General features: G+C 51.6%; 9 protein-coding genes across 9 annotated transcripts; 7 read left to right on the forward strand and 2 right to left on the reverse strand.

The window, feature by feature from the left end:
• Nucleotides 1-694: 694 nt before the first annotated feature.
• On the forward strand, nt 695-2,111 carry BP01DRAFT_353073 (sedoheptulose-7-phosphate:D-glyceraldehyde-3-phosphate transaldolase TAL1). Its single transcript, XM_025574086.1, has 4 exons — nt 695-768; nt 831-1,145; nt 1,204-1,587; nt 1,665-2,111. Exons 1-4 carry the CDS (start codon nt 730-732, stop codon nt 1,899-1,901), a joined length of 975 nt encoding a protein of 324 aa, XP_025434748.1. The 5' UTR covers nt 695-729; the 3' UTR covers nt 1,902-2,111.
• Nucleotides 2,112-3,579: 1,468 nt separating this feature from the next.
• Nucleotides 3,580-4,718, forward strand: sod1 (superoxide dismutase SOD1). The gene is made up of 4 exons (XM_025573107.1): nt 3,580-3,676; nt 4,066-4,397; nt 4,470-4,566; nt 4,628-4,718. Exons 1-4 carry the CDS (start codon nt 3,664-3,666, stop codon nt 4,648-4,650), a joined length of 465 nt encoding a protein of 154 aa, XP_025434749.1. The 5' UTR covers nt 3,580-3,663; the 3' UTR covers nt 4,651-4,718.
• Nucleotides 4,719-5,381: 663 nt separating this feature from the next.
• Nucleotides 5,382-8,628, forward strand: BP01DRAFT_353075 (putative transcription factor (Snd1/p100)). The gene is made up of 2 exons (XM_025574087.1): nt 5,382-5,692; nt 5,911-8,628. The coding sequence occupies exons 1-2, from the start codon at nt 5,555-5,557 to the stop codon at nt 8,422-8,424; spliced, it is 2,652 nt and encodes an 883-aa protein (XP_025434750.1). The 5' UTR covers nt 5,382-5,554; the 3' UTR covers nt 8,425-8,628.
• A 152-nt stretch (nt 8,629-8,780) lies between these two features.
• BP01DRAFT_353076 (SEC14 family lipid-binding protein) lies at nt 8,781-11,067 on the forward strand. The gene is made up of 4 exons (XM_025574088.1): nt 8,781-9,314; nt 9,398-9,539; nt 9,629-9,994; nt 10,052-11,067. Exons 1-4 carry the CDS (start codon nt 9,052-9,054, stop codon nt 10,574-10,576), a joined length of 1,296 nt encoding a protein of 431 aa, XP_025434751.1. The 5' UTR covers nt 8,781-9,051; the 3' UTR covers nt 10,577-11,067.
• A 198-nt stretch (nt 11,068-11,265) lies between these two features.
• On the forward strand, nt 11,266-14,561 carry BP01DRAFT_311326 (uncharacterized protein). The gene is made up of 3 exons (XM_025572447.1): nt 11,266-11,900; nt 11,970-14,217; nt 14,301-14,561. The coding sequence occupies exons 1-3, from the start codon at nt 11,347-11,349 to the stop codon at nt 14,343-14,345; spliced, it is 2,847 nt and encodes a 948-aa protein (XP_025434752.1). The 5' UTR covers nt 11,266-11,346; the 3' UTR covers nt 14,346-14,561.
• Nucleotides 14,562-15,337: 776 nt separating this feature from the next.
• Nucleotides 15,338-16,049, reverse strand: BP01DRAFT_388625 (uncharacterized protein; the record flags this gene model as incomplete). The annotated part of the gene is made up of 2 exons (XM_025577851.1): nt 15,338-15,820; nt 15,891-16,049. 2 exons carry the CDS (start codon nt 16,047-16,049, stop codon nt 15,338-15,340), a joined length of 642 nt encoding a protein of 213 aa, XP_025434753.1.
• Nucleotides 16,050-18,413: 2,364 nt separating this feature from the next.
• On the forward strand, nt 18,414-19,693 carry BP01DRAFT_403347 (uncharacterized protein; the record flags this gene model as incomplete). The annotated part of the gene is made up of 5 exons (XM_025578680.1): nt 18,414-18,576; nt 18,645-18,649; nt 18,718-19,128; nt 19,179-19,244; nt 19,334-19,693. 5 exons carry the CDS (start codon nt 18,414-18,416, stop codon nt 19,691-19,693), a joined length of 1,005 nt encoding a protein of 334 aa, XP_025434754.1.
• Nucleotides 19,694-21,422: 1,729 nt separating this feature from the next.
• BP01DRAFT_388626 (uncharacterized protein) lies at nt 21,423-22,317 on the forward strand (the record flags this gene model as incomplete). Its single annotated transcript, XM_025577852.1, has 2 exons — nt 21,423-21,598; nt 21,648-22,317. The coding sequence occupies 2 exons, from the start codon at nt 21,423-21,425 to the stop codon at nt 21,841-21,843; spliced, it is 372 nt and encodes a 123-aa protein (XP_025434755.1). The 3' UTR covers nt 21,844-22,317.
• On the reverse strand, nt 21,954-22,376 carry BP01DRAFT_112075 (uncharacterized protein). The gene has a single exon (XM_025570326.1). It carries the CDS (start codon nt 22,337-22,339, stop codon nt 22,064-22,066), a length of 276 nt encoding a protein of 91 aa, XP_025434756.1. The 5' UTR covers nt 22,340-22,376; the 3' UTR covers nt 21,954-22,063.
• Nucleotides 22,377-22,741: the final 365 nt, after the last annotated feature.

Genomic DNA, 22,741 nt, shown 5'->3' on the forward strand with positions numbered 1-22,741 from the left:
GTTATTCCGAGTAACCCGTAGGGAGATGGAACTTGGTGGGCAAAAGCCACGAAGCAGAGACGGCCAGAGACCGCAGAACAAGCCGAAGAGGGGCAACCGAGGGGCAGAACGCTTATGACCATGCAGCAGACCAGCAACAAGCCAGCCAGCAGTGCCAGCAGCACGGCAACGGCAGAGCTCAGATACGCTGGGGAAGAAACCTTCGGTGAAGCAAAAAGGGCCTGGATGGGGTCGTGATTAGCCGGGCACGAGTGGACCGACCGGAGCAGTCTTGCCGGCGCAGTGTGCTCCGGTCTGAAGCAAGCAACACTGCATGTGTAGAAGAAGTATGTGATGGAGGGTGCAAGAGGTGAAGATGTGAGTGATACGGGGGTACTGAGTAGGACCAGTGTACCCCGTGTTTTTATTATTTTTTCTTTTTTTGGGATGTGAGGGTGAAGTTGAAGAAAGTTGTACTGTACTCTGTAGAGAAGGTTGAGTGGAAGGAATAATAGCAGCAACAGAAACGAGCAGAAAGGCATAGCGTCATCGGGGGGGAAGCTGTTCGCCCCACCATTCATTCGCTCATCCAGTTTCCCCCCCTCTTCCCCTCCGCTGACTCCCCTACTACTTAATTCTTACCGTATTCCGCCTTCGATCCTTTCTCATTCTTTCTTCAATCAATCTAAAAAAGCTCATTTACCCAATTCTGTACAACTTCTCCTTTAATCATCATTCTCAACCATCACAATGTCTTCTTCTCTCGAGCAGCTCAAAGCCTCCGGCACCGTATGTGATTCTTTCCCTTCTACCTCCCGCGGTTCTGTCAGCTAATCTTCTTCATTGAAAAGGTTGTCGTTTGCGACTCCGGCGACTTCGCCACCATTGGCAAGTACAAGCCTCAGGATGCCACCACCAACCCCTCCCTCATCTTGGCCGCCTCTAAGAAGCCCGAGTACGCCTCCCTGATCGACAAGGCCGTCGAGCAGGGTAAGAAGGAGGGTAAGACCGTCGACGAGCAGGTCGATTCCACTCTCGACCACCTCCTTGTTGAGTTCGGCAAGGAGATTCTCAAGATCATCCCCGGCAAGGTCTCTACTGAGGTCGATGCCCGTTTCTCTTTCGACAAGCAGGCCTCCATTGACAAGGCCCTGCACCTCATCAAGGTAAGATTTTTTTTGCCCGCGTCGCCAATGAGAAATGCAAGACTGACATTGTGTACAGCTCTACGAGCAGGAGGGTATCTCCAAGGACCGCATCCTGATCAAGATCGCCTCTACTTGGGAGGGTATCAAGGCCGCCGAGGAGCTCCAGTCCAAGCACGGCATCAACTGCAACCTGACTCTCATGTTCTCCGAGGTTCAGGCCATCGCCGCCGCCGAGGCCGGTGCCTACCTCATCTCTCCCTTCGTCGGCCGTATCCTCGATTGGTACAAGGCCGCCCACAAGCGCGACTACACCGCCCAGGAGGACCCTGGTGTCAAGTCCGTCCAGAAGATCTTCAACTACTACAAGAAGTTCGGCTACAAGACCATCGTCATGGGTGCCTCTTTCCGTAACACCGGTGAGATCACCGAGCTGGCTGGCTGCGACTACCTGACCATCTCCGTAAGTTTACCTTTTCTTGCACGCAATTGATTATGGGGTTTGGCTTGAACCAAGTACTGACAGCGTTGCTTTTACAGCCCAACCTCCTTGAGGATCTCTACAACTCCACCGAGGCCGTCCCCAAGAAGCTCGACGCTGCCGACGCCACCAAGCTCGACATCCCCAAGCGCTCCTACATCAATGACGAGGCTCTCTTCCGCTTCGACTTCAACGAGGAGGCTATGGCCGTCGAGAAGCTCCGTGAGGGTATCTCCAAGTTCGCCGCCGACGCCGTCACCCTCAAGGACATCCTCAAGTCCAAGATCCAGGCATAAATGGAAGTATGATTAACCTGCGTTCTGTTTGATCTAAATTGTCCTGTGTGTGCGTGCGTGCGCGGATTTCAAAACGTTTTCTTTTGTGATGACCCATATATTATTCCCACTTGTGTAAAGAAAATTTTGACGATCATGAGAATTTGATGTATTTCGAGACAGCTGGATTAGGGTTGGTAGATACGAAATGACGAACATTTTCTTATACTACATGTTCCAAGTCTTCTGGCCTACTCTTTCGACTCGAAAACTACTATCTACTCTGTAGTATGTAGAACGGTGTGCGCGAAGGCAGTCGCTGGTGGGGTAAATGCCTGGTACGACGCAAACACGCCTGGGCCCAACATGACAGCTGCAGCAAGGGTTCAAGCGAACTACTTCCGGTATGCAGCATGTCGATAATGTACGGTGACGTGGCCGTTGGAGAGGCCACTGTATAGACCACTACCACCGGGACGGGGGAAACATTGTCACTACGGGGAGACGATGTTGACCTACCACTGTTGCATATTTCGAATGACTTGGAAGGCGTCGAAGCAAGGAAGGATATATGATCCTCCAACATTCAGAATTGAGTCTTTGCCACCAAATATCACTGGGGTCAAACTACAGTAGGAGGAATTGACCCCAAGGAGAATGGAGAATGACTCCGATATCGCCGGTTGGTCAGCCTTGAGCTTCCGACCAGATACCGCTCTGGGCTCCCAACCCGTCGCCGCTTTTTGTCGTTGCTATGCGGATGCGGTTCGCGCAGGTAGCTGTTGGTGTGGGTGTGGGCGTGCGTGGTGGTTCGGAGGTAGCTGGACCCTTGGGGGTTGGCTCATACATTAATAATGCTCACACAAGTAACTAAGGTAGGTAGTAGTCTTGATAGTGTATAGAACATCTTGTGGGTGAAGCGCCGCTAGATTGGAAACATGGGTGTATATGCGTTTCGACGTTTACTCTAATTTACAGTAATCTGTACTCGAAGCATACCTTATCAGTTGCTGCATACGGTTGATGCAGTGATGATATAGAGGCAGGTGCGTGCTCAGTAAGCGACTGGTGAGTGTTCCGAGTACCTGAGCCCTCACGGGCTGCACCTCACTAAAGCGGCGGCATACATGGTGCAGGATATAGAGTCAAGATGAAATCAACAGTCAGACAATCCGACCGCAGTGTCATTCACTCGACTGTACTGTTTCTGAGGTTTTTCTGAGGTTTGCATCATATTGCTTCGGTGATCGGAGGAGCTAGGGATATTACAGCTTGAACTGGTGGGATAACCACGAGTGAGTGGGTTGCTTCTCAGCATAGAAGACGGAGCAACAAAGGGCTGATTCCATATACACCACATACTCTGTATAGTCAGTCCATATGGTTATACCTACTCCATAAAGCACTCCGCATTGTCCTCCAATGCAGAAGGCTGAGGTGCATCTGGACCCAAGCTGCTTATGAATCGGCAGGGAGAATGGAAAGACAACCAAACAAAACGTCATTCCCGAAAACCCCGCCTGGTGGGGTAAAGGAGACTCAAATTGGAAGCCCGTCGAAACCGAACCCACTGCCGCTGTTGCTCCCGTTCCAGCTACCACCGACAGCACTGCGAGTGTGTCCTCGGTGCTTTGCTCATTTTAGCTTACCCCTCGTTCGCTTTCCTCCACTTCCCTTCCCTCTCCCTCTCCTCTCTTCTTCTTCCGTTTCTTCCTCTCGTACCATCTCTTGCTTTCCCATTTTCTGAATTCCCAGATACCAGATTCATTCACAAACCGTCAAAATGGTCAAGGCTGGTAAGTGGGAGATTTGATTTTCTATCTAGTTCCCGTATTATTGGACTTTCCACGTTTCCGTGGGATCCACGATCGACCAACGGCCGGGGGGAAGGGGGACCTTGAGTGAGCAGATTTGAGCACCTTGCGATCTCTCCTCTTGGGTCGCCCGACCTATCATCGGTTGAGGACCCTGCTTGCTGGGCAAACAAGCTCAAAAAGCACTGCCAACTCGAGTCCCTGACCGTTCTGATTCGTCCTCCCCTGGTCACCTCGACAAGACAGTCACCACTTTGCGTCCATTGAACCCTACCAGTCGTCACGTTCGGGCTCGGATCGGATGATCCTGCGTCTGGAAGCCTTCTAGTTAGTGAAGTCATCGGCTAACTCAATCTCCCCCGTCTCACCAGTCGCTGTTCTCCGTGGAGACTCCAAGATCTCCGGCACTGTCACCTTTGAGCAGGCCGATGAGAACACCCCCACCACCATCTCCTGGAACATCACTGGCCACGACGCCAACGCTGAGCGTGGCTTCCACGTTCATCAGTTTGGTGACAACACCAACGGCTGCACCTCCGCCGGCCCTCACTTCAACCCTTTCGGCAAGACCCACGGTGCCCCCGAGGACTCCGAGCGCCACGTCGGTGACTTGGGTAACTTCAAGACCGATGCTGAGGGTAACGCCGTCGGCTCCAAGCAGGACAAGCTTGTGAAGCTCATCGGTGCCGAGAGCGTCCTGGGCGTATGTTCTCCCGACTCCTTTATCACCTTGTGCTCGTATCAACGGCCCTGCAAACTAACATTTGCAATACAGCGTACCCTGGTCGTCCACGCCGGCACTGATGACCTCGGCAAGGGTGGTAACGAGGAGTCCAAGAAGACCGGTAACGCTGGTCCCCGCCCTGCTTGCGGTAAGTCCTCCTTCGCATCGTCTTACTGCATCCTGTTACTCATATCTTCGTCTCTTCATAGGTGTCATCGGGATTGCCGCGTAAATGCATTTAGCAAGAATGATGATGTGGTCAATTCAGGATGCAAAAGACTGACCCAGAATGGAAGTAGTCTGCTAATATCCGATTGATGTAATGACAACAAATTGGAATGCATGAAAGACTTGATGCTAGTGCCCAGACGAGACCCTGTGTTTCCCAATCATGTATTGTAGATCTTTTCTCTTCTCGTAGTGTGTCGTGGCTGTGAAGGACGAGAGCGAAAGGAGACGCTGCATTATGGTCTCAACTCCATTCATTCAAGGTAGCCTTGTGTTTTAAATAGTAGATTGCTTGCATCGAGTCGTGTTTGAATAAGGAGTCGTGCAGGAGTATGCTAGTTCCTGTGCCTTGTGTTGATGGGTTGTAGTCGGCCGTAGGACCGGAAAGGGGTCGCTGTAAACACGGAACTTGGCATAGCGATCTATGTGAAGCTGGACTGACTGTCAATTGCAGTGCTCCAGTAAGACACAATGGATAATTGTTGAGCTAACATGAACAAACACTTGCAAATCTTTAGTCTCCCAATGTGCAGTACATACAACGTACATACGGAGTAGATACTAGGTAGCCAGTACTTAGGTTCCCTGTGCTGCACCATTGAGTGGCTAGAATCAATCAAGCCGGCGGAAACTCCCCCACAAAAGTCAGGTGTTCCGCCTCGACGCGATTGGTCTTGCCTGCCCGCCGGTGCTGTACCTGGCCAGATCAGCAGCATCCGTCCGTCGATACCTACTCGCACTCCTCCTTCTCTCCGCCTCTCCTGATTCCTCCATCCCTCCACTTTTCTCCAATTTCTTTTGTGCCTGATTCGATTGCTTTACCCTTCAACTTATCAAATTGACTGGGTGAAGATTTTGAATCCCTTTTTCTTCCTCCCCTTTTGCCCATTGCACCAGCTCTCGCCAGGATGCCTTTGGAAGCTCGTGTGAAATCTGTCCTATCCGGCGACACGGTGGTGCTGTCGCATATCACCAATCCCGGCCAGGAACGCATTCTTAGTTTGGCATATGTCTCAGCGCCCAGATTGCGCAGAGAAGGCGATGAGGTAAGTGGAACTGTCTCCAAATATGGTGTCCAATCCTTGTGCAAATCATATTTCCCTTCTCCGCCGCCCGCCCGCATATGTGTCCTCTGCATCGAGGCAGTGGGCGATACCATCTGAGCCTCTATCTCCCGACCCAATTGCCCCATATGGTGACCTTGAAGATCGTCTCGAGATACAATCGAGCATCGTTGCTAATCCGAAGTCTTCACTTTGTGTAGCCATACGCATTTCACTCCCGCGAATTTCTCCGTGAACTCCTCGTCGGCAAAGTAGTGCAATTCCAAGTCCTGTACACCATCCCCACCGGCGCCAAGCGTGACTACGGCACGATCAAGCTCCCCACTTTCGAGGTCTCCGTCCCTGACATCAGCGTTCAAGAAGGTTGGGCGCGTGTTCGCGAGGAAGCCGGTAAGCGCAGCGACGAGTCTGAGGAAACCCTTGCCTACCTCGAGCGCCTGCGTGCTCTGGAAGACCATGCCAGATCTGAAGGCAAGGGAACCTGGGCTGGCTCGGACAAGGGCCAGACTGAAACGAGCTATGAGCTGTCAGATGCTAAGGCCCTGGTCGATGAATGGAAGGACAAGCACCTTGAGGGTATCGTCGAGAGAGTTTTGAACGGCGACCGCTTGGTTTTGCGTCTGCTGCTTTCGCCGGAGGAACATTTGCAGGTCGTTGCGGCGATGGCAGGTGTCCGGGCGCCCGCGGCCAAGCGGGTAACTGCTGATGGCAAGGAGCAGGCAGCCGAGCCGTACGGAGACGAGGCGTTCCAATTTGTGGAATCACGTATCCTGCAACGCAAGGTTCAGGTGTCTCTGCTTGGTGTTACCCCCCAGGGTCAATTAATTGCCAGTGTTCTCCACCCCAATGGTAACGTCGCCAAGTTTCTGCTCGAAGCTGGCCTGGCCCGCTGCCATGACCACCACTCCGCCCTGCTCGGTACCGAGATGGCAGCTTTCCGCCGCGCCGAGAAAGCTGCCAAGGATGCCAGAGTTGGCTTGTTCACCGGTCTCGTGGCATCCAAGGGTCCTGCAGGCGGGGCTGCGGAGGACTACACTGTTAGCCGTGTGTTGAATGCCGATACCCTGTTCATCCGGAACAAGGCTGGACAGGAGAAGAAGATCAGCTTGAGCAGTGTCAGACAGCCAAAGCCCTCCGATCCCAAGCAAGCTCCCTTCGCTGCTGATGCCAAGGAGTTCGTTCGCAAGAGGCTCATTGGCAAGCACGTCAAGGTCACCGTCAACGGCAAGAAGCCCGCAACAGAGGGCTATGAGGAACGAGACGTCGCCACTGTTGTCCAAGGCAACACTAACATCGCTCTTGCGTTGGTTGAGGCGGGTTACGCTTCTGTAATCCGTCACCGCCAGGACGACGATGACCGTTCGCCTGAGTATGACAGCCTGATGCTCGCTGAAGCGGAGGCCCAGGCAGAGGGTAAGGGTATGTGGTCGCCCAAGCCACCCAAGGCCAAGCAGTACCAGGATTACTCCGAGAGTCTTCAGAAGGCCAAGATGGAAGTTTCGATCCTTCAGAGACAGAAGCGGGTGCCAGCCATTGTTGACTTCGTCAAGTCCGGCTCACGCTTCACGGTGCTGGTACCTCGCGAGAACGCCAAGCTGACCCTTGTTCTTTCGGGAATCCGTGCTCCCCGTTCTCCCCGTAATCCCACTGAAGCTGGCGAGCCCTTCGGTCAGGAGGCGCATGATCTGGCCAATAGGCGCTGCTTGCAACGCGATGTCGAGATCGACGTGGAGACCATTGACAAGGTTGGTGGATTCATCGGTACTCTGTACGTGAACAAGGAGAACTTCACCAAGATCCTGCTTGAGGAGGGTTTCGCTACTGTTCACGCCTACTCCGCAGAGCAGTCCGGCCACGCCACCGAATACTTTGCTGCGGAGCAGAGGGCCAAGGAGGCTCGCAAGGGACTCTGGCACGATTGGGATCCTAGCAAGGATGTCGAGGAGGAGGAGGAAGCGGTCAACAACAGCACCGGCGCTGAAACCGAGGACGTTCAACGCCGCAAGGACTACCGTGACGTGATGGTCACCTATGTTGACCCCACCACTGGTCGCCTTAAGCTTCAGCAGATCGGTACCGGTACTTCGGCCCTCACCGAGTTGATGAGTGCATTCCGTTCTTTCCACATCAACAAGGCCAATGACACTCCATTGCCCGGACCTCCCAAGGCGGGTGACTTCGTCGCTGCCAAGTTTAGCGAAGATGGTGAATGGTACCGTGCTAAGGTGCGTCGCAACGACCGCGAGAAGCAGCAGGCGGAGGTCCTATACATCGACTTTGGTAATTCAGAGGTTCTTCCCTGGTCCCGCCTGCGACCCCTGAGTCAGCCTCAGTTCTCCGTTCAGAAGCTTCGCCCGCAGGCTGTTGAAGCCGTCCTCTCTCTGGTCCAGTTCCCCGGTTCTGAGGACTACCTGCAGGATACTGTGAGCTTCATCGAGGAACAAGCCTACAACCGTGAGCTTGTGGCCAACGTGGACTACGTCTCTCCCGAAGGCACCCTGCATGTCACTCTTCTGGACCCCAGCGAGTCTAAGAATCTGGATCATAGTATCAACGCCGATATTGTCCGGGAGGGTTTGGCCATGGTTCCGCGCAAGTTGAAGGCCTGGGAACGCGCTGCCGCCGACACCTTAGCGCACCTTCGTGTCATGGAAGAGGAGGCCAAGCAGGAACGGCGCGGCATGTGGGAGTACGGTGACCTGACTGAGGACTAAGCTCGCGGGACTTTCTTCGATTGGATTGACTGTACAAATATCGCGCAGCTGATGCTTTTTACGTTTGATTCCCACAGGCGATGAATTGTATGGCCGGGTCTTGGTTGGGGACTGCCCGTTTCGCCTGAAAACTATTTTGATGTGACCTGCTAGATTAGTCTAGGATACCTAAAGGGGGGAAAATTCCATACTGATGATGTTGCCTTCTTTCACAGTGATCCTCTGCATAAAGTTGAATGCCGAGTACATAGATGACATAACCCGGCAGTTGTGACTCCTCTGAGCATCCGAAACTCTGTTGGAGGGAAGGGAGATTCAGCTTGTCCCCAAGGTTCAGCCCAACCCGCCGGTCTCGGGTTCCAATTCGCTCCTCTTTGGCAGTATTTTTTGGTCGGTTGGGTTGTAATCTTGCTGATCGTATCCGACTAATCATTAAATCTCACTTGTGTCGCTACGCGCCGGGAAGAAGACCAACCCGGTAGATCCGATCGATTCACGAGCTCTTCAGCTCTCTCAGAGGCGACCCACTCTAGATTCCCAGATCCTACAGCCTTGTTTTGTTTCAACATTCTTTCTCCAACTTCCCCCGAAAATCCAATCCCTGACAAGACAGACATCCAAGCCCAAATGCCTTTCTGGGGAAGCAAATCCACGCCGACCAAGGCGGAGACCGAGGCCAGCTCGACGCATGACGCAACCGATTCCAAGAACGACCCGGTCGCTGCGGCAGAGCAGGCGGCGGGCACGGGCTGGCTCGCGGGCCATCTACACCACCTGACGGAGGACCAGGAGCAGAAGCTGGAGGAATTCAAGAAGCTGTGCGAGCAGAATGGATACTACAGGCCGGAGCGGGATGGCGAGAAGGCAAGCCACGGCGATGCGACCATGCTGTATGGATTCATTCTTTCTCCTTTTCACCCGCCCTATTGCCACGAAAGCAAACAAGACACTGACGTTACGGGTCGGACCATAGCCGCTTCCTCCGCGCGCGCAAGTTCGACATTGATGGCGCTTGGGGTCAGTTCAAGGATACCGAGGATTGGCGTCGCGAGAATGCTATTGAGTCATTGTATGAGAATATCGATGTGGAGGCATATGAAGCTGCCCGGAGGATGGTTCGTTATTTCTTCTCCCCCGATCGATCAAGAACTGGTTGGAGTGAATATGGTCGCTAAGAACAGTTTTTTTTTCTCTTGCACTATAGTATCCTCAATGGACCGGCCGCCGGGACCGTCGCGGTATCCCTGTCTACGTCTTCGAGATTCAACATTTGAACAACAAGAATATGGCCGCGTATAAATCAACCCTTTCTGCCGAGACTCAACAATCGTCCAAGGTTCCTGAACGGCTGCTGCGTCTCTTTGCTCTCTATGAGAATCTTCTTCGCTTTGTCATGCCATTGTGCTCGCAGCTGTCTCGTCCCAACCCGGAGACACCCATTACCTCGTCTAACAACATCGTCGATGTCAGCGGAGTTGGGCTGAAGCAGTTCTGGGATCTCAAGGGTCACATGCAGGACGCCAGTGTGTTGGCGACCGCCCATTATCCCGAGACTCTGGACCGGATCTTTGTGAGTTAGCTCGCATGGTGCACTCGGAGGGAAGATACTAATACGACCTCATTTTAGATCATCGGTGCCCCCTCTTTCTTTCCCACTGTTTGGGGTTGGATTAAGCGCTGGTTTGACCCAGTCACCACGTCCAAGATCTTCATCCTCTCTGCTGCAGAGGTGAAGCCCACTTTGACGACTTTCATGGAGCCTTCGAGCATTCCCAAGCAATACGGTGGCGACCTGGACTGGAAATGGGGCGACATGCCCAACTTCGACGAAGAAGCCCGTCAGGTCATCGGTGCCCTTGAAACCCCACCGGCTGAAGGCGAAACTAAGCCCACCTTCATCAAAGGCCCTGTCTTGTTCAACGGCGACAACATTGAGATCCTCGGCAAGGTTAATGGAGAGAGTCGGAAGTCAACTATCCCTGCAGGCTCTACTGCTCAACAAGGAGAGCCTGCTTCCGCCCCTGTTCAGGAGGCTCCAGCGCAAGAGCCTTCTGAGGTACCCGCTGAGAATGAAAAGGTGGCTGCTTTACAGGAAGAAGCCGCCGCGCCCAAGCCGGAGGGTGAGACTGCCACCAACACCGTCGCCGCTTGATACACTCGCAACTGAAATCATTTCTCTCGTTCGACTATATCCCTTTTTCTTCGTCTCTTCTTCTTCGCCTCTTCTTCGCCTCTTCTTCGCTACATTTCTCTCGAGACATTCGAGAAGACACTAATCTATACACACACATTTGGGGGCGTCATTCGGATTGACTTCGTAGATTTCATATAGAAGACTTCTACACTGCATTTCATGGTGAGATTCTGCTTGAGTGAATGGAACTCTTTGGTCTAACGCGGATCTTGGTTGATCCATTCTTGTTGCCTGACTGTCCATTGCACCTGTTTCTTTGCTCTCCATGAAACCTACTACATTCGAGCGTGCTTGACTTTATGCTTCATATATACTACCGAACCTATTCATGGTATATTATATTTCAATTGAATTTTAGGGAGACTGAGATACGGACATTTGTCCTCTGAATTTCTTTCGGGTCTAGCATTGGGGTCTTCGTCATTACGCTATTACTTCAGGATCTTGGCTAGATAACCACTTTTCAAAAACATAAATACAAGCTTAGGATAGAAAACGGTTGGAGTTATAGTATAAACATCACATTTGACTTCTTTCCCCAGAGTATTGTAGGTGAGGAGGAGAGCAAGGGCTAGACTAGCCGCAAAGATTACTCGGGAGTCGGCCATCACCGCCCGCCCGCAGCTCTGCCTCCCCGGATAGCATCACTCATCTCTGAATTGCCAATCCAGTATAACAACAGCCGCCTGTAACCCCCCGATGACCGCCCGAGACTCACGGTCATAACCATGTGGCTACAGGCGACGCTCCTATTGCTCGCCTCGTGCGTTCCCTCCACCTCCGCCATCTACATCGACGAGGTCGGCCATATTGATTATCACCACGCCCTCCTCGGCCTTCCCACCTCCCAGTCGACCTTCTTTCTCAAACCGTCCGCCTCGTCTAATGCGTCCCTCCTCTACACCCTCTCTGAGGGCTCTCTCCTTGGTGCCGTAAACCCGAAGGATGGATCTCTAGTTTGGAGACAGAACCTCTCGCGATCCGCCCTCCCCGTCGACCCGAGCAGCGCCTCGGGTCTCTTACGCGCCTCCGAAGGCACCAACGCTTTAGTCGGTGCGCTGGGCGATTATGTCTCTTCATGGACTGCCCTTGATGGAAAATTGATTTGGGAAAACTGGTTTGCGGATGAAGCGATTGCGGATCTCGAGCTTTTGGAGCTCGAAGACGCCAGCACCGCGCCGTCAGCTAAAGACACTGTGGCGCTGTTCACTGGTAAGGCAGGCGTTGTCCGAAGATTGGATGGCATTTCGGGAGATATTAAATGGGAATACAAGGATGAAAGGTTCGATTTCAAATTCTGTCATGGCCCAATTTGAGTGCTTGTTGCTGACAACTAGAGCTCTCGTGACAGTGGGGACGTCCCGTTGCAGCTATCATCCTCGTCCACGGAAGTTTTCTACATTGCTCTGCAGGCCTCGGCGCGGAAGGGTTACCGGATCCGCGTGGTCTCTTTGAATCCCCTGACTGGTCTACCTACCCAGCAGCAAGTCTTGAGCTCAGAGAATGAGGTTTCCGACCCCAAGTCCGTTGCTTTCGTCGGCGCGAACACGGCCGCGCCTGTGATTGTGTGGTCTGATCCCGCGTACAAGACGTTGAAGGTCAACATAATCGGGACTAAGAAGATATTTTCCTTTGATATTGAGAATACGAGCGGTGAGAGTATCCAATCGATCACTGTCCATACCCCGAAGAAGCTGGAATCGCTTCCCCACTATCTGGTTCACTACGAGACGGGTTCGACCACCTGGGCGGAGGTCTACCACGTTGATCTGAGGTCTTCCGTGATCTCCAAGGCATATGAGCTGCCTCGCTTGCAGGGATGGTCTGTCTTCTCCACAAGCAACAAGGACGCCAATGTCTACTTCACCCGCATCACGGAGTCGGAGACCACAGTGTTCTCTTCCGCCTCGCATGGAATCCTGGGAAGATGGCCTCACCAGTCTGCCCCGCTGCAAGAGGCCGTCCACGCAGTCTCGGAAGTCGTGACCAAGGGTGACACGGTCGCTGTTCGGTCCGCAGCTACTCTCGTCTCCGGCGACTGGCAATTGATCCGCGGCGGTCACGTCGAGTGGACGAGATACGAGGCATTGACCGGGGCATTGGCCGCCTCGTGGGTGGAGACGGACGGCACCGAAGAATTGGTTCATCAGCTGGAAGTCGAAGGCCATGAGAGCATCTACAAGGCTTATAGCCACCGTGTCAAGCGCCATGCTAAAGACCTCCAGCATCTCCCGGAGTGGCTCAAGGACCTCCCTAAGCGCATCGTGACCAGCATTCTCACCGATGAGGTCTCCAACCTTGACAGCTTCGGCCTCTCCAAGCCTGTCATTGTTGCCGCGAAGAACGGTCGGGTGTATGCCTTGGATGCCGGGAACCATGGTTCTGTGTCTTGGGCTGTCAAGGCGGCTGAGAAGGACACATGGGATGTGAAGGCGATTGTGGCTCAACCAGGATCTGCCACTATCTATGCCGACGATGGCAGCTCTGTCACTCTGGACGTCACGACCGGCGAGATTCTCGCTCGCAGCCCGGGCACGACCACCAAGATTCGCTCCGTTGCTGTCATCAATGACGGCTCCGCTCCGATCACCATTGGTATCCAGGAGGACGGTACGCCGGTCGAGGCTCTTGATCTGCCTGGATTCTTTGTCACTCAGAGTAACGATGGTCGGGTTCTGGGATGGGTTGCCAAGGATAACAAGACCCCGATCTGGCAATTCCTTCCGCCCCATGGAGAGAAGATCGTATATGCTACTGCGCGGCCCGCTCATGATCCTGTAGCCTCGATCGGTAAGGTCCTGGGCGACCGTTCTGTTCTCTACAAGTACCTGAACCCCAACCTCGCTCTCATCACCACCGTCGGGGAGAACACGGCCACTTTCTACCTTCTCGATGCTGTCTCTGGCCGCATCCTGCACACTTCAGTGCAGGAGGGCGTTGATACTACGCAGCCGATTGCCTCGACTATCTCGGAGAACTGGTTCGCCTATTCGTTCTACGCAGATATTACCTCTTCGTCTCCGTCCAAGGGCTACCAGCTTGTGATCTCGGAACTTTACGAGTCGCCCTTCCCCAACGACCGCGGTCCCCTCGACTCCGCCACCAACTACTCGAGTCTCACCTTCCTGCCCTCTCCACACATCATTTCCCAAGGCTTCGTCATTCCCGAGCCCATCTCCCACATGACCGTTACCCAAACCCGCCAGGGAATCACCACCCGCAACCTCCTCTGCTCCCTCCCTTCAACTAATGCCATCATCGCCATCCCCCGCCCCGTTCTCGATCCCCGCCGCCCAGTCGACCGCGACCCCACCTCAATCGAGGCCGAGGAGGGTCTATTCAGGTACAACCCCTACCTCGAGTTCGAAGGCAGATGGTACCTCACCCACTCGCGCAACGTCGCGGGAATTAAAAAGGTGCTCTCGAGCCCGACCCTGCTGGAAAGCACAAGTCTGATCTTCGCTTTCGGCGGCGACATCTTCGCCACCCGAGCGACGCCGAGTCAAGCGTTTGACGTGCTCGGCAAGGGGTTCTCTAAGTTACAGCTGGTGCTGACGGTTCTGGCTCTGAGTGCCGGTGTGGCGGTGTTGGCGCCAATGGTATGTTTTTCCCCCCGCCCCAGATCATCCAGTTTTGACCTACCTTCAAGACCTAAACTAATTTTTTTTCCCTCTGCGTGTAGGTCCGCAGGAAACAGATCAATGCGATTTGGAAGGCGTCGGCGTAGATTTGGTATTTATGTTTCGGAAGTATGACTCGGTGCTAGGTTGGCTTCTCATTTGGGATTGAGGAGCTAGTTGAGGGTAAGATAGTTGAAATGCCGAGATAGATATCTATGATTAATTTGCTTTATCAGATGTGTGGTCTGCTGTCTTGAGGTGGCTTTTGGTGTAGTGATTGTTGAGTCTGTATATCATCACCTCAAGTACGCACTATAATCGTGTCTATAGGTATTCCATGTTGCTACGGATGATGCGAGATACTGATGCAGCTGGTCTGAGGAAGCAATCACCAGTTATTAGAATGGCATTTCAAGTCATAAAAACCCATGAGACCAGAAGTGATATGCATGGCGCACGGCTTTGCCTGTCAACTCAAGCCGAAATGGACACTCATTCATTTATGAATATAATCAGGAATGGTCAACTAATCATAGTCTGCAAGAATTACTCGAGCAGAGAAAGCTTCATCCAAAGCATTTCGTCACAATCTTCAAGTCCGTAATCTACCCCGCGCTCAACAAGTTCCCACTTGGAATAATAGAACAATCCATGCCTTAAGAATACAACCATCAAGCCAGACTCCGCTCCAAAGTCAATCCCTATCAATCACACCACCCAAGAAATAGACACCTCTCTCACAGTACTTCGAAACTTAACATACCCAGACCAAGCCTCAGAATCCCTCCTTAAACCATCATTCCATCCTAATCCATCATTCCAGTAAACCACTCAGCCCAGTCCTTCATTAATCAACCATTTACTCTAAGAGCTCCCACTCGAGCTAGAACTCGAACTCGAACTTGAACTCGAACTGGACGAGTTGGACGAACTACTCGACGACTCCCTGGAGCAACAACTGCCCCTACGCCGATATCTCTTGGCCTTCATTTTCTTCCGCCTGGAGCCCAAACAATTCCACCTTGACGTTAGCGCACTTATCCAACCTTTAACAACCCCCTCCCCCCATTCAATTCCATTCCACACGGTCACCCCTCCATCAGGACAAGAAAGCAAGGCAGGGAAGAACATACAGCTTACTAGCAAACTTCATCCCCGCCGCCCCCGCCAACGCACCCCCCGCCGTCCCCAGAATCCCACCGCCGAACTTTCGGCCGAGAATGCCTCCCGCTGCTGCACCGGTGACGGTACTTGCCAGGCCTTTCTCAGTTGCTGGTGGGGCCGCTGGGTTTGACGGGACGGGTGTAGCTGGAGCGGAGTATGATGATGGGGGTTTGAGGGTGGGGTTTGTATCTGTGTAATACGATGCGCTTTCGCCTTGGGGTTTTTGTGGTTGGGACTGTGTTGGGTAGGTGGTGTTGTTGGCAGTGTTGCTGTTGCTGTTGTGGCGGTAGTGTATGTAGGATGGTGTATTTGGGTTGGGGTATCCTGTTGTGGAGGCGGGGGGTTCGTTGAGGTTGAGAGGGATGTTTGTTTGGTGGATGTAAGGGTGGTTATTGGGGTTTGGAGGGGGGTAGGCGTGCTTTATGGGGTTGAGTTAGCGGGTTTTGCAGTGGAGGTGGGGGAGGGGGTCGTCGTCTGGGTGGACTTACGGCGGAGTGATGATATCCTGGCTGAGGGGGCTGATCGTAGGGGTTGTGCTCAAGGGGAGGGTAGGTTGCAAAGGTCTGGGGGTGGTGAGGGGTGTATTCGTTGGTGTAGTAGTTGGTTTGAGGCGGGATGTAGTGGTTGCTGTAGTTGGGGTTGGACATAATGATGGTGTGAGTAAGGGTTGTTGCGCGTGAGTTGAATCTCAGCTAGTTGATGCGGGGTATGATCTGGGATGCCGGTTGTAGTGATGTAGTAGTTATGCTGGTAGTATATGAGGTGAGATGTTGTAAACTGCGAGGCGTGAGAGTGAGTTGTTGAGTGAGAAGGAAGAGGGTGGGTGGTGGTTGCCTTGCTGTGGTTGAGATACAGCTTGCTGTCTCGCACACAATAGGTATGGTGATAAACTTCGGTTGCTGCTGGTAGTCGAGGGGATGACGTGCAATATGTCTGCTGCGATCTGTCTTCATAGCTGTCAACCCATTGTTTTAGCATAGCCAAGCTCTTGCGCTACACTGCTGGTTCGATGCATCATGGCGGCTGTGCTGAGGTGGTTGAGTATAGCCATGACCAGCAGATACTTCCTCCCGCTTGCTGTTGATATCAGATCATGCGTTGTGGTAATCTGGACTCTGCACGCGAATTGTATTTGCATTGTGTCAACCGAGCCTTGCAGACCAACAGAGTACGCTCAACTAGGGAAGACAAGCGAAGGATCGACGCTCCCGAGTGCAGAGAGGTGTGAGACTGTATTTCTGGCAAGTTGATTGAGTTGGCTTGAACCCTGTGTCAAAGCTCATTGTCCAATGTTTCCAACAGTGGTTCTCGTGAACAAGCTGACTGTGGATGTAAAGTGAGAAATCATTCTGACGCTTTTGTAGATCAAATTCCGGGTTCCATCTCGAACATGTGGCTGAATCAATCAGTTCATGATGCTCTCAAGGAAGCATCAGAAATGTTTGCCTATCACTGTACAATGGCATGACTTTATAGTTGATCTAGGCAAACGCAATAATGGAAAAATGAAAGGTAGGTCCGAAGTAATAGGAATAGATTCACTGAAGCATTTGCATAGCTGGATAGTCAGAGGAATGCGCCCTGGTACTCGAAGGAAAAAGAAGCTTAGTCCGAGTACTGAGGCGTATCTTCATAGACAAACACTGAAACAGTACTACCTAATGTGGTTGTCGAAGGAGATGACTGGTAGCCAATGAATGTGCGGCAGCCTGCATTGAAGTCAACCCCAGTTAACACTATTGCTTCGTCTTCCTTTGCGAACTTCAATCTATTTCCTCTTCCTCCTCTACCTCCTCCAAATTCCTCCATATTCTTATGCTTACTGTGCTCACTATCACCATAATTCTGTTCTTCTTCCTCTTCATCAACCTCATCGGTAAGAATCCTATTCACCTGTGACATGAAATCAACTGATTGCTCCCTCTAGTAAGTGCGATGCACTGAACTTCAGTCACCATAGATGAATCTTCTCTAATAAGTCAACTTTCCAGTTCGTACACGAATTCCAACACGTTAGCTGAGCCAGCTGACTCCCTTCACCGCATCTGACCCGGCCCTCTTGCGCACGATGCCACCTACACTTTGCCTTGACTCCCGGGACGTGTTGCGGTAGGCTCTGCAATGACTTCGTTAGCTATATCAGGCTATTCCATCTATTAACGAGTAAAATAGCCTCGTCTCGAGGAACGGAGATCCTGATATCGGAAAGATTGTCGCTTTGGCCAACCAGATACGTCGACAGAATCGACATTTAAGAGGAATGCATAACCTTCTAGAGTGGCTATACGAGGAGGTTCTTCGCATCCTTCGAGTCACAGGACTCAGAAGACTCAGCTCGAGACTTCATAAGCTCTAAGCTGGCGTCAACAATACGATCGTCGCTCTTGACGGTGGTAGTGTTCACTGTGGTTTCGGTCTTATTGTCAATTGCTAGCATTGTATTCTATCTTGTGTTTCCTTCTCAATATGAATCCTTGAAGGTTAGTCCTACCTCACAATTTTATCGGAAAGTACTCTGGAAAATAGGAGAGCACTAAAGGACTCGTACCTGATTCAAATGTATCCCACGGACTTTCCATGTGGTTACGAACACAAAGTACTGCCAAGTAAATTCCTGCTCAAGGACCATATCGATGCTTGATACTACGTGATGATCCTCTCATAGTTAGAGAAGTGAAGGTAATATTTCATATATTTTATAGCCAGGAATAATGCTGATTCTCCATAACATAGTCAGAAGCAACATTGCTCACATGCTTCAAGTCGGTGAGGTTTTCAGATCCTGAGGCTTTTTCGATGCAGGCCACGTAGAAACAGTACTCATCAAGCTGGGCAAGCAACATGGGCGATGGAATCTGACACTTTACGGGTGAGACCGTTGGTGGTTAAGCAGGATTATGACACTAGGAACCCAGTCCCATAAAACACACATACGACATGAGTGAATGAATGGCAGCTCGTAGAAAGAGATCCTACTTCACTGGCTGTCTTTCAGCTAGACCTTATTTAAAATGCCTCTCGCACCCGTCATTACCTCTCCTTCTTCTCTTTATGACTCTCCTCACCATCACTACTCCTATTCTCCTACTCTCCTCACCACCACCATCTCTCTACTTCTATTCTCCTACTCTCATCTCTCCATACATAACTACACCAGCACCATCTTCATGAAAGGTACCGATATCTGCTCCTGGCCTTGATCTCCATGACAATAGCTAATTCTCTGCCCTTGTAATTTCTAGACATAGTAAGTCCACCTCACTGCGTTCTCAGTCAAATATCACAACCCCAGACATGAAACCACGAACCAGCTAGGACGACCCACACATTCAAGCCCTCGATAAGCTGACTCAATACTACTTAGGAAGAAACAAATTCGCCCACTTTGGGCTTTCTCTTTACGAGAAAAACCCGACCTCTCTCGGATCTATTCACTTCAACAAGGGTAAGCTGTTTTTCTTTCTGCTACTCAAGAGACACAGATTACTGAATTGTCCGCCCTCTTCACAGCTCCCCTATCACCTTAGCCCTAACGCCGCTGGCACTCCCAGCTCGGCAGCGGAGGACATTGTCTCGCAGCGTGGGCCTTTGCTGCCGCCTGCTTCCTCTGCTGATTCCAGCCGGTCCACTACTACTCAGTCTGCTACTACTCGGCCCGTTACTGCTCAGCCCGCTACTATCCAGCCAGCAGCATCCACACCTGCCCCTCCTAAGCTGGAGACAGAGGTAACAGCACCATCTGAATGAGCTACCTTCAGTACTGATGTCATTCCTAGAGCATGAAACGTTCCATGTCCGAGTCTGTAGATGTCGAGGAGGCTAGAGCTGACGAGCGGCGTAAGGTAAGTACTCATCGATCTTACTCCACAAGAGGATTTGATCCAAGACCTGTGTTCTCTATGCTATCCACAGTCATATTCCATGCTCAAAGTCTAACGGAAACAAGGTGCACGCCGAAATGAAAGTCAAGCTTCACAAAACAGGCTACAGGATCCCTGACAACCTTTTCGACCCTGAGAAGGATGAGAAGGAGCAGGAAAAGCAAGCTAATGAGCAGGAGGCACTCAGATCAGCTCAGAGGCTCCGCCGCGCTGAGCTTGTGATTGAGGTTGAACAAGCGAGAGATGAGGTTTTGGTTCGGTACGCCGAGAGGACAGTGGACCACGAGGCCCTCGAAACTGCCAAAGAGTCTCTTCAGAAGGCAGAAACGAAGTTCCATGCCAGTGTTGAGGCGCTGCAACTGGCCGAGCAGAAGTTGGATAGCGTGCTCGAGCTGTACCACAACGTCTGACTTGTTGGCTTTCAAGTGCTATGTCCGCTCAAAGAGTGAGAAGAACACTCCCTTTGGTTCACAGTTGGCGTGAGGTTATGCTGTTTTACTTGCTTGGAAGAAAGTACGAGTTCAGGATGAAGCTTCTATCTTCAAGAGATTGTCCACAATGCTTTCTTGTTCTCTGAGATTATGTACTCGACAAATGACATAAGGTTTCTCCCTTCACAATGGTACTGTGTCTATGCGGCCTTCCTTCATATCCATGCTCATGAACAGTGGCTGTCACCTCCGTGGTGACCGCCCACTTGATCTCCTGCACTACCCTCACATTTCCATTCTCGGCTAGTTAAATCTCATCTTGTAGTTGAGTGAGCCCCTCTTTCCGCCGTGCTCGAGTGCTTTATCGAGTATAATCATAGTTCTAGTTCTGCATGCAACGCGCGCGAGGCTGCTATTCTCGCCAATTAAGCGGGGGCGCATAACGACGGAGAAAATGACGGATGAACGGAAGACAGGGGTAAATAAATGATGAAGTTGGCCTTCGATATTACTGCCAAGGTAAGGGTTGGAGTAATCAAAGTCGTACGTCTGTCCTGGAAGAGGCTCGGTGACTGTAGCATTTGAAATGGTAGATGCACTTGGGATTCAGGAGTCAAGCACTATCAGGAATCATCATGCTCTCTTTCTTGTCGAACATCAGATCGAGAAGCACTTGCCTCGACATAGAACAAGCATTCAGCCAGTCAAGGGTGGCACGAGATGAACGAATGTTTACGCCCAGACAGCCCGAGGAAGAGCAACGCAGCGCTTTCGTCTCCTGGCTCAATCTTCCTTTCATTGTGAGTGCCAATCTCAGGAATTAGTTGAACAGGGACTCGATCTCGCTTGGAAGCCGGTCGGTGTGCCGTTTCATCCCTATCACTTTTTGATTTATTGCTGCCCGATGGACAAACGACCACATCTCAGCTTATGTGTCAGATACAGGTACAGGGAATAAAGTCAAATCAATACATGCTCCACGGTTGGGATGTTGGTGCCTGTTTGATGGCAGGATTGTGTGGCTCGAGAGTAGATGAAGGTGGAGCCGAGTTCCAGCCAGCACGCGCCGCCGTTGATGGACGATCCCGCTTAGTTAGCGGCCGAGCCGTTCCATCCTCCTCCCAGTCTGCAACAAATCGTTCGCCTTAGTGCAACACACCGCACAGGGATCGAAAAAAAAGCAATCAGTCTTGTTATTTCTCTTACTCAACCGCTTTTTCAGATCCATCTACTGCCTCGGGAAAGAGCACCGAAATCAAGAACTATCATTTCTATAAGGGTTTACCCCGACAACAGATATTCGTGCATCTATAGAGCTTTGCGAGAAGTCATACTTAATGTGATATTATACTAGCCAGGTCACCATATCTTTTGACGATGCAGCAACTTCGCCAGACCGGCCTAAATAAGAGACATTGGGCTCGCGAACATCGTTTGAGAGACATCTGGAGCAGATCCATATCAAACACTACGGCCAAAATTCGGTCACCTCTACCAGTAGGAATGGTCAAACCCGTGTCCCCACCTCTTATTTCTTTCTCATTGCATCGTGCTATCATGCTCCCGACTGGTACTCTAGTACAATGAAAATCAATTCGCAAGTTGATTGCAATTTTTCATCCGAAAAGTAAGACAACTCCACCATTGAGCAGCAGATCTCTGCAGCAGTGAACTTCGTAAACAATACCCACAATGACCCGTGCGCATCATGGAACGGCATCTGGAAGTACAATTCAAAGACCGGACAGAACCTCATCGCAGACGCTCTGGAAAACACCAGGCCAGTCGCTTACCCAGCTCCTTATTTGATGACACGACCGACACGATGCGGTTCACCACGAGCTACAATCTCACCCAGGAGTTGGTCCAGGCAGATGGATATCAGTAAGCCTGATCCCCGCCCCGGCTCGGAGTCAAATACTGATAAATCCAGCGACATCTTCACGACCGGCACCTATGTCAATAACAACCAAGTCCTTCGCAAAGCAATCGACATCCACAACGAGAACATCGAAAAAGCCAAGGCTGAAGCGAAGAGCGAATCCTGGTCCATAGACACTATCGTCCAGCCCTGGCCCAAGCTATTCTGGAACATACTGTCGCCAAGGGCGGCAATGTACTCGGCCTAGAGCGGTTCGATGAGAATCTTATCCCTATGTCACTCTTCCTTCCCCAAATACACCCATCACAAGTTTTGAATTGAGTTAACAACCTCCGCAGAGGTCCTCTACGACTACTCCTGAGACGACGAAAGAGATGACGTTCTCTTCCCTCGCCTCGGTCGGACCGCCCTAAGCGACCTCGATGCATACGCTCAGTCGATCGGTTCTGACAACGAGTAAGTCTATCTCAACTATGCAGACAAGTCCCAGAACCTGCTAGAGGGTTACGGCGAGAACGTCCAGTTTCTCTCTCGCGTGGCCAAGCAGTATGATCCCCCCGGCGTCTTGCAGACCCAGGTCCCTGGTGGTTTAAAAGATCAGCGAAGTGGTCTGAGCGGTGCGAGTCGCTCGACTTACAGCACTGTCGTGGTTTATTCACAATCCAAGACCAAAAAACCGAGCCCCCAAGTAAAAGCACACTACTTACATACCAAACACAACAAGTAGAGGATATATGCATCATCACACAGAATTCTCAAATGCAACAATATTCCATATTATCACTTGCTATCATCTCACCCTAAGTAACAATTTACCTAGAAGAAAGCCTCAGAAACAAAAGCAAGCCCAGGCCCACACCCAGCAGCCCAGGGGGGACCCTCTCCCTACGGAGTACTCCGTACTACCGGCCTGGACGCGGATTGGTCGCCTAACCTTCCGTACTCCATCCTTAGTGTGAGGGTTTTTGTTAGCTCAAGTTGTCATTGGAACTTGTCGACGATCATCCGTCTTTTCCATCATCGAGGAATACATCCATAATCTGGCGTAAGAATACTCCGCGCATTCTACCGGTAGAATTGTATGATAACCGAGGGAATCGATCGGACCTTTGTTGGAGTATTCCGTAAGTGGTAGTCACATGCTG

Source organism: Aspergillus saccharolyticus (genome assembly GCF_003184585.1).
Source record: "Aspergillus saccharolyticus JOP 1030-1 unplaced genomic scaffold BP01scaffold_3, whole genome shotgun sequence".
Classification (NCBI taxonomy): domain Eukaryota; kingdom Fungi; phylum Ascomycota; class Eurotiomycetes; order Eurotiales; family Aspergillaceae; genus Aspergillus; species Aspergillus saccharolyticus.

What these genes read in the sequence shown, in the direction of transcription:
- BP01DRAFT_353075 (XM_025574087.1), top strand. Translation starts at nt 5,555, where the DNA reads ATGCCTTTGGAAGCTCGTGTGAAATCTGTCCTATCCGGCGACACGGTG. An exon ending in TGCGCAGAGAAGGCGATGAG is followed by an intron (nt 5,693 to 5,910) that starts GTAAGTGGAACT and finishes CACTTTGTGTAG; the next exon opens with CCATACGCATTTCACTCCCG.
- BP01DRAFT_353076 (XM_025574088.1), top strand. Translation starts at nt 9,052, where the DNA reads ATGCCTTTCTGGGGAAGCAAATCCACGCCGACCAAGGCGGAGACCGAG. An exon ending in ATGAAGCTGCCCGGAGGATG is followed by an intron (nt 9,540 to 9,628) that starts GTTCGTTATTTC and finishes CTTGCACTATAG; the next exon opens with TATCCTCAATGGACCGGCCG. An exon ending in AGACTCTGGACCGGATCTTT is followed by an intron (nt 9,995 to 10,051) that starts GTGAGTTAGCTC and finishes ACCTCATTTTAG; the next exon opens with ATCATCGGTGCCCCCTCTTT.
- BP01DRAFT_353073 (XM_025574086.1), top strand. Translation starts at nt 730, where the DNA reads ATGTCTTCTTCTCTCGAGCAGCTCAAAGCCTCCGGCACC. An exon ending in AGCTCAAAGCCTCCGGCACC is followed by an intron (nt 769 to 830) that starts GTATGTGATTCT and finishes TTCATTGAAAAG; the next exon opens with GTTGTCGTTTGCGACTCCGG. An exon ending in GCGACTACCTGACCATCTCC is followed by an intron (nt 1,588 to 1,664) that starts GTAAGTTTACCT and finishes TTGCTTTTACAG; the next exon opens with CCCAACCTCCTTGAGGATCT.
- sod1 (XM_025573107.1), top strand. An exon ending in GTGCCGAGAGCGTCCTGGGC is followed by an intron (nt 4,398 to 4,469) that starts GTATGTTCTCCC and finishes TTTGCAATACAG; the next exon opens with CGTACCCTGGTCGTCCACGC. An exon ending in TGGTCCCCGCCCTGCTTGCG is followed by an intron (nt 4,567 to 4,627) that starts GTAAGTCCTCCT and finishes GTCTCTTCATAG; the next exon opens with GTGTCATCGGGATTGCCGCG.
- BP01DRAFT_112075 (XM_025570326.1), bottom strand. Translation starts at nt 22,339, where the DNA reads ATGATGCATATATCCTCTACTTGTTGTGTTTGGTATGTAAGTAGTGTG.
- BP01DRAFT_311326 (XM_025572447.1), top strand. Translation starts at nt 11,347, where the DNA reads ATGTGGCTACAGGCGACGCTCCTATTGCTCGCCTCGTGCGTTCCCTCC. An exon ending in TGGGAATACAAGGATGAAAG is followed by an intron (nt 11,901 to 11,969) that starts GTTCGATTTCAA and finishes CTCTCGTGACAG; the next exon opens with TGGGGACGTCCCGTTGCAGC. An exon ending in TGGCGGTGTTGGCGCCAATG is followed by an intron (nt 14,218 to 14,300) that starts GTATGTTTTTCC and finishes CTCTGCGTGTAG; the next exon opens with GTCCGCAGGAAACAGATCAA.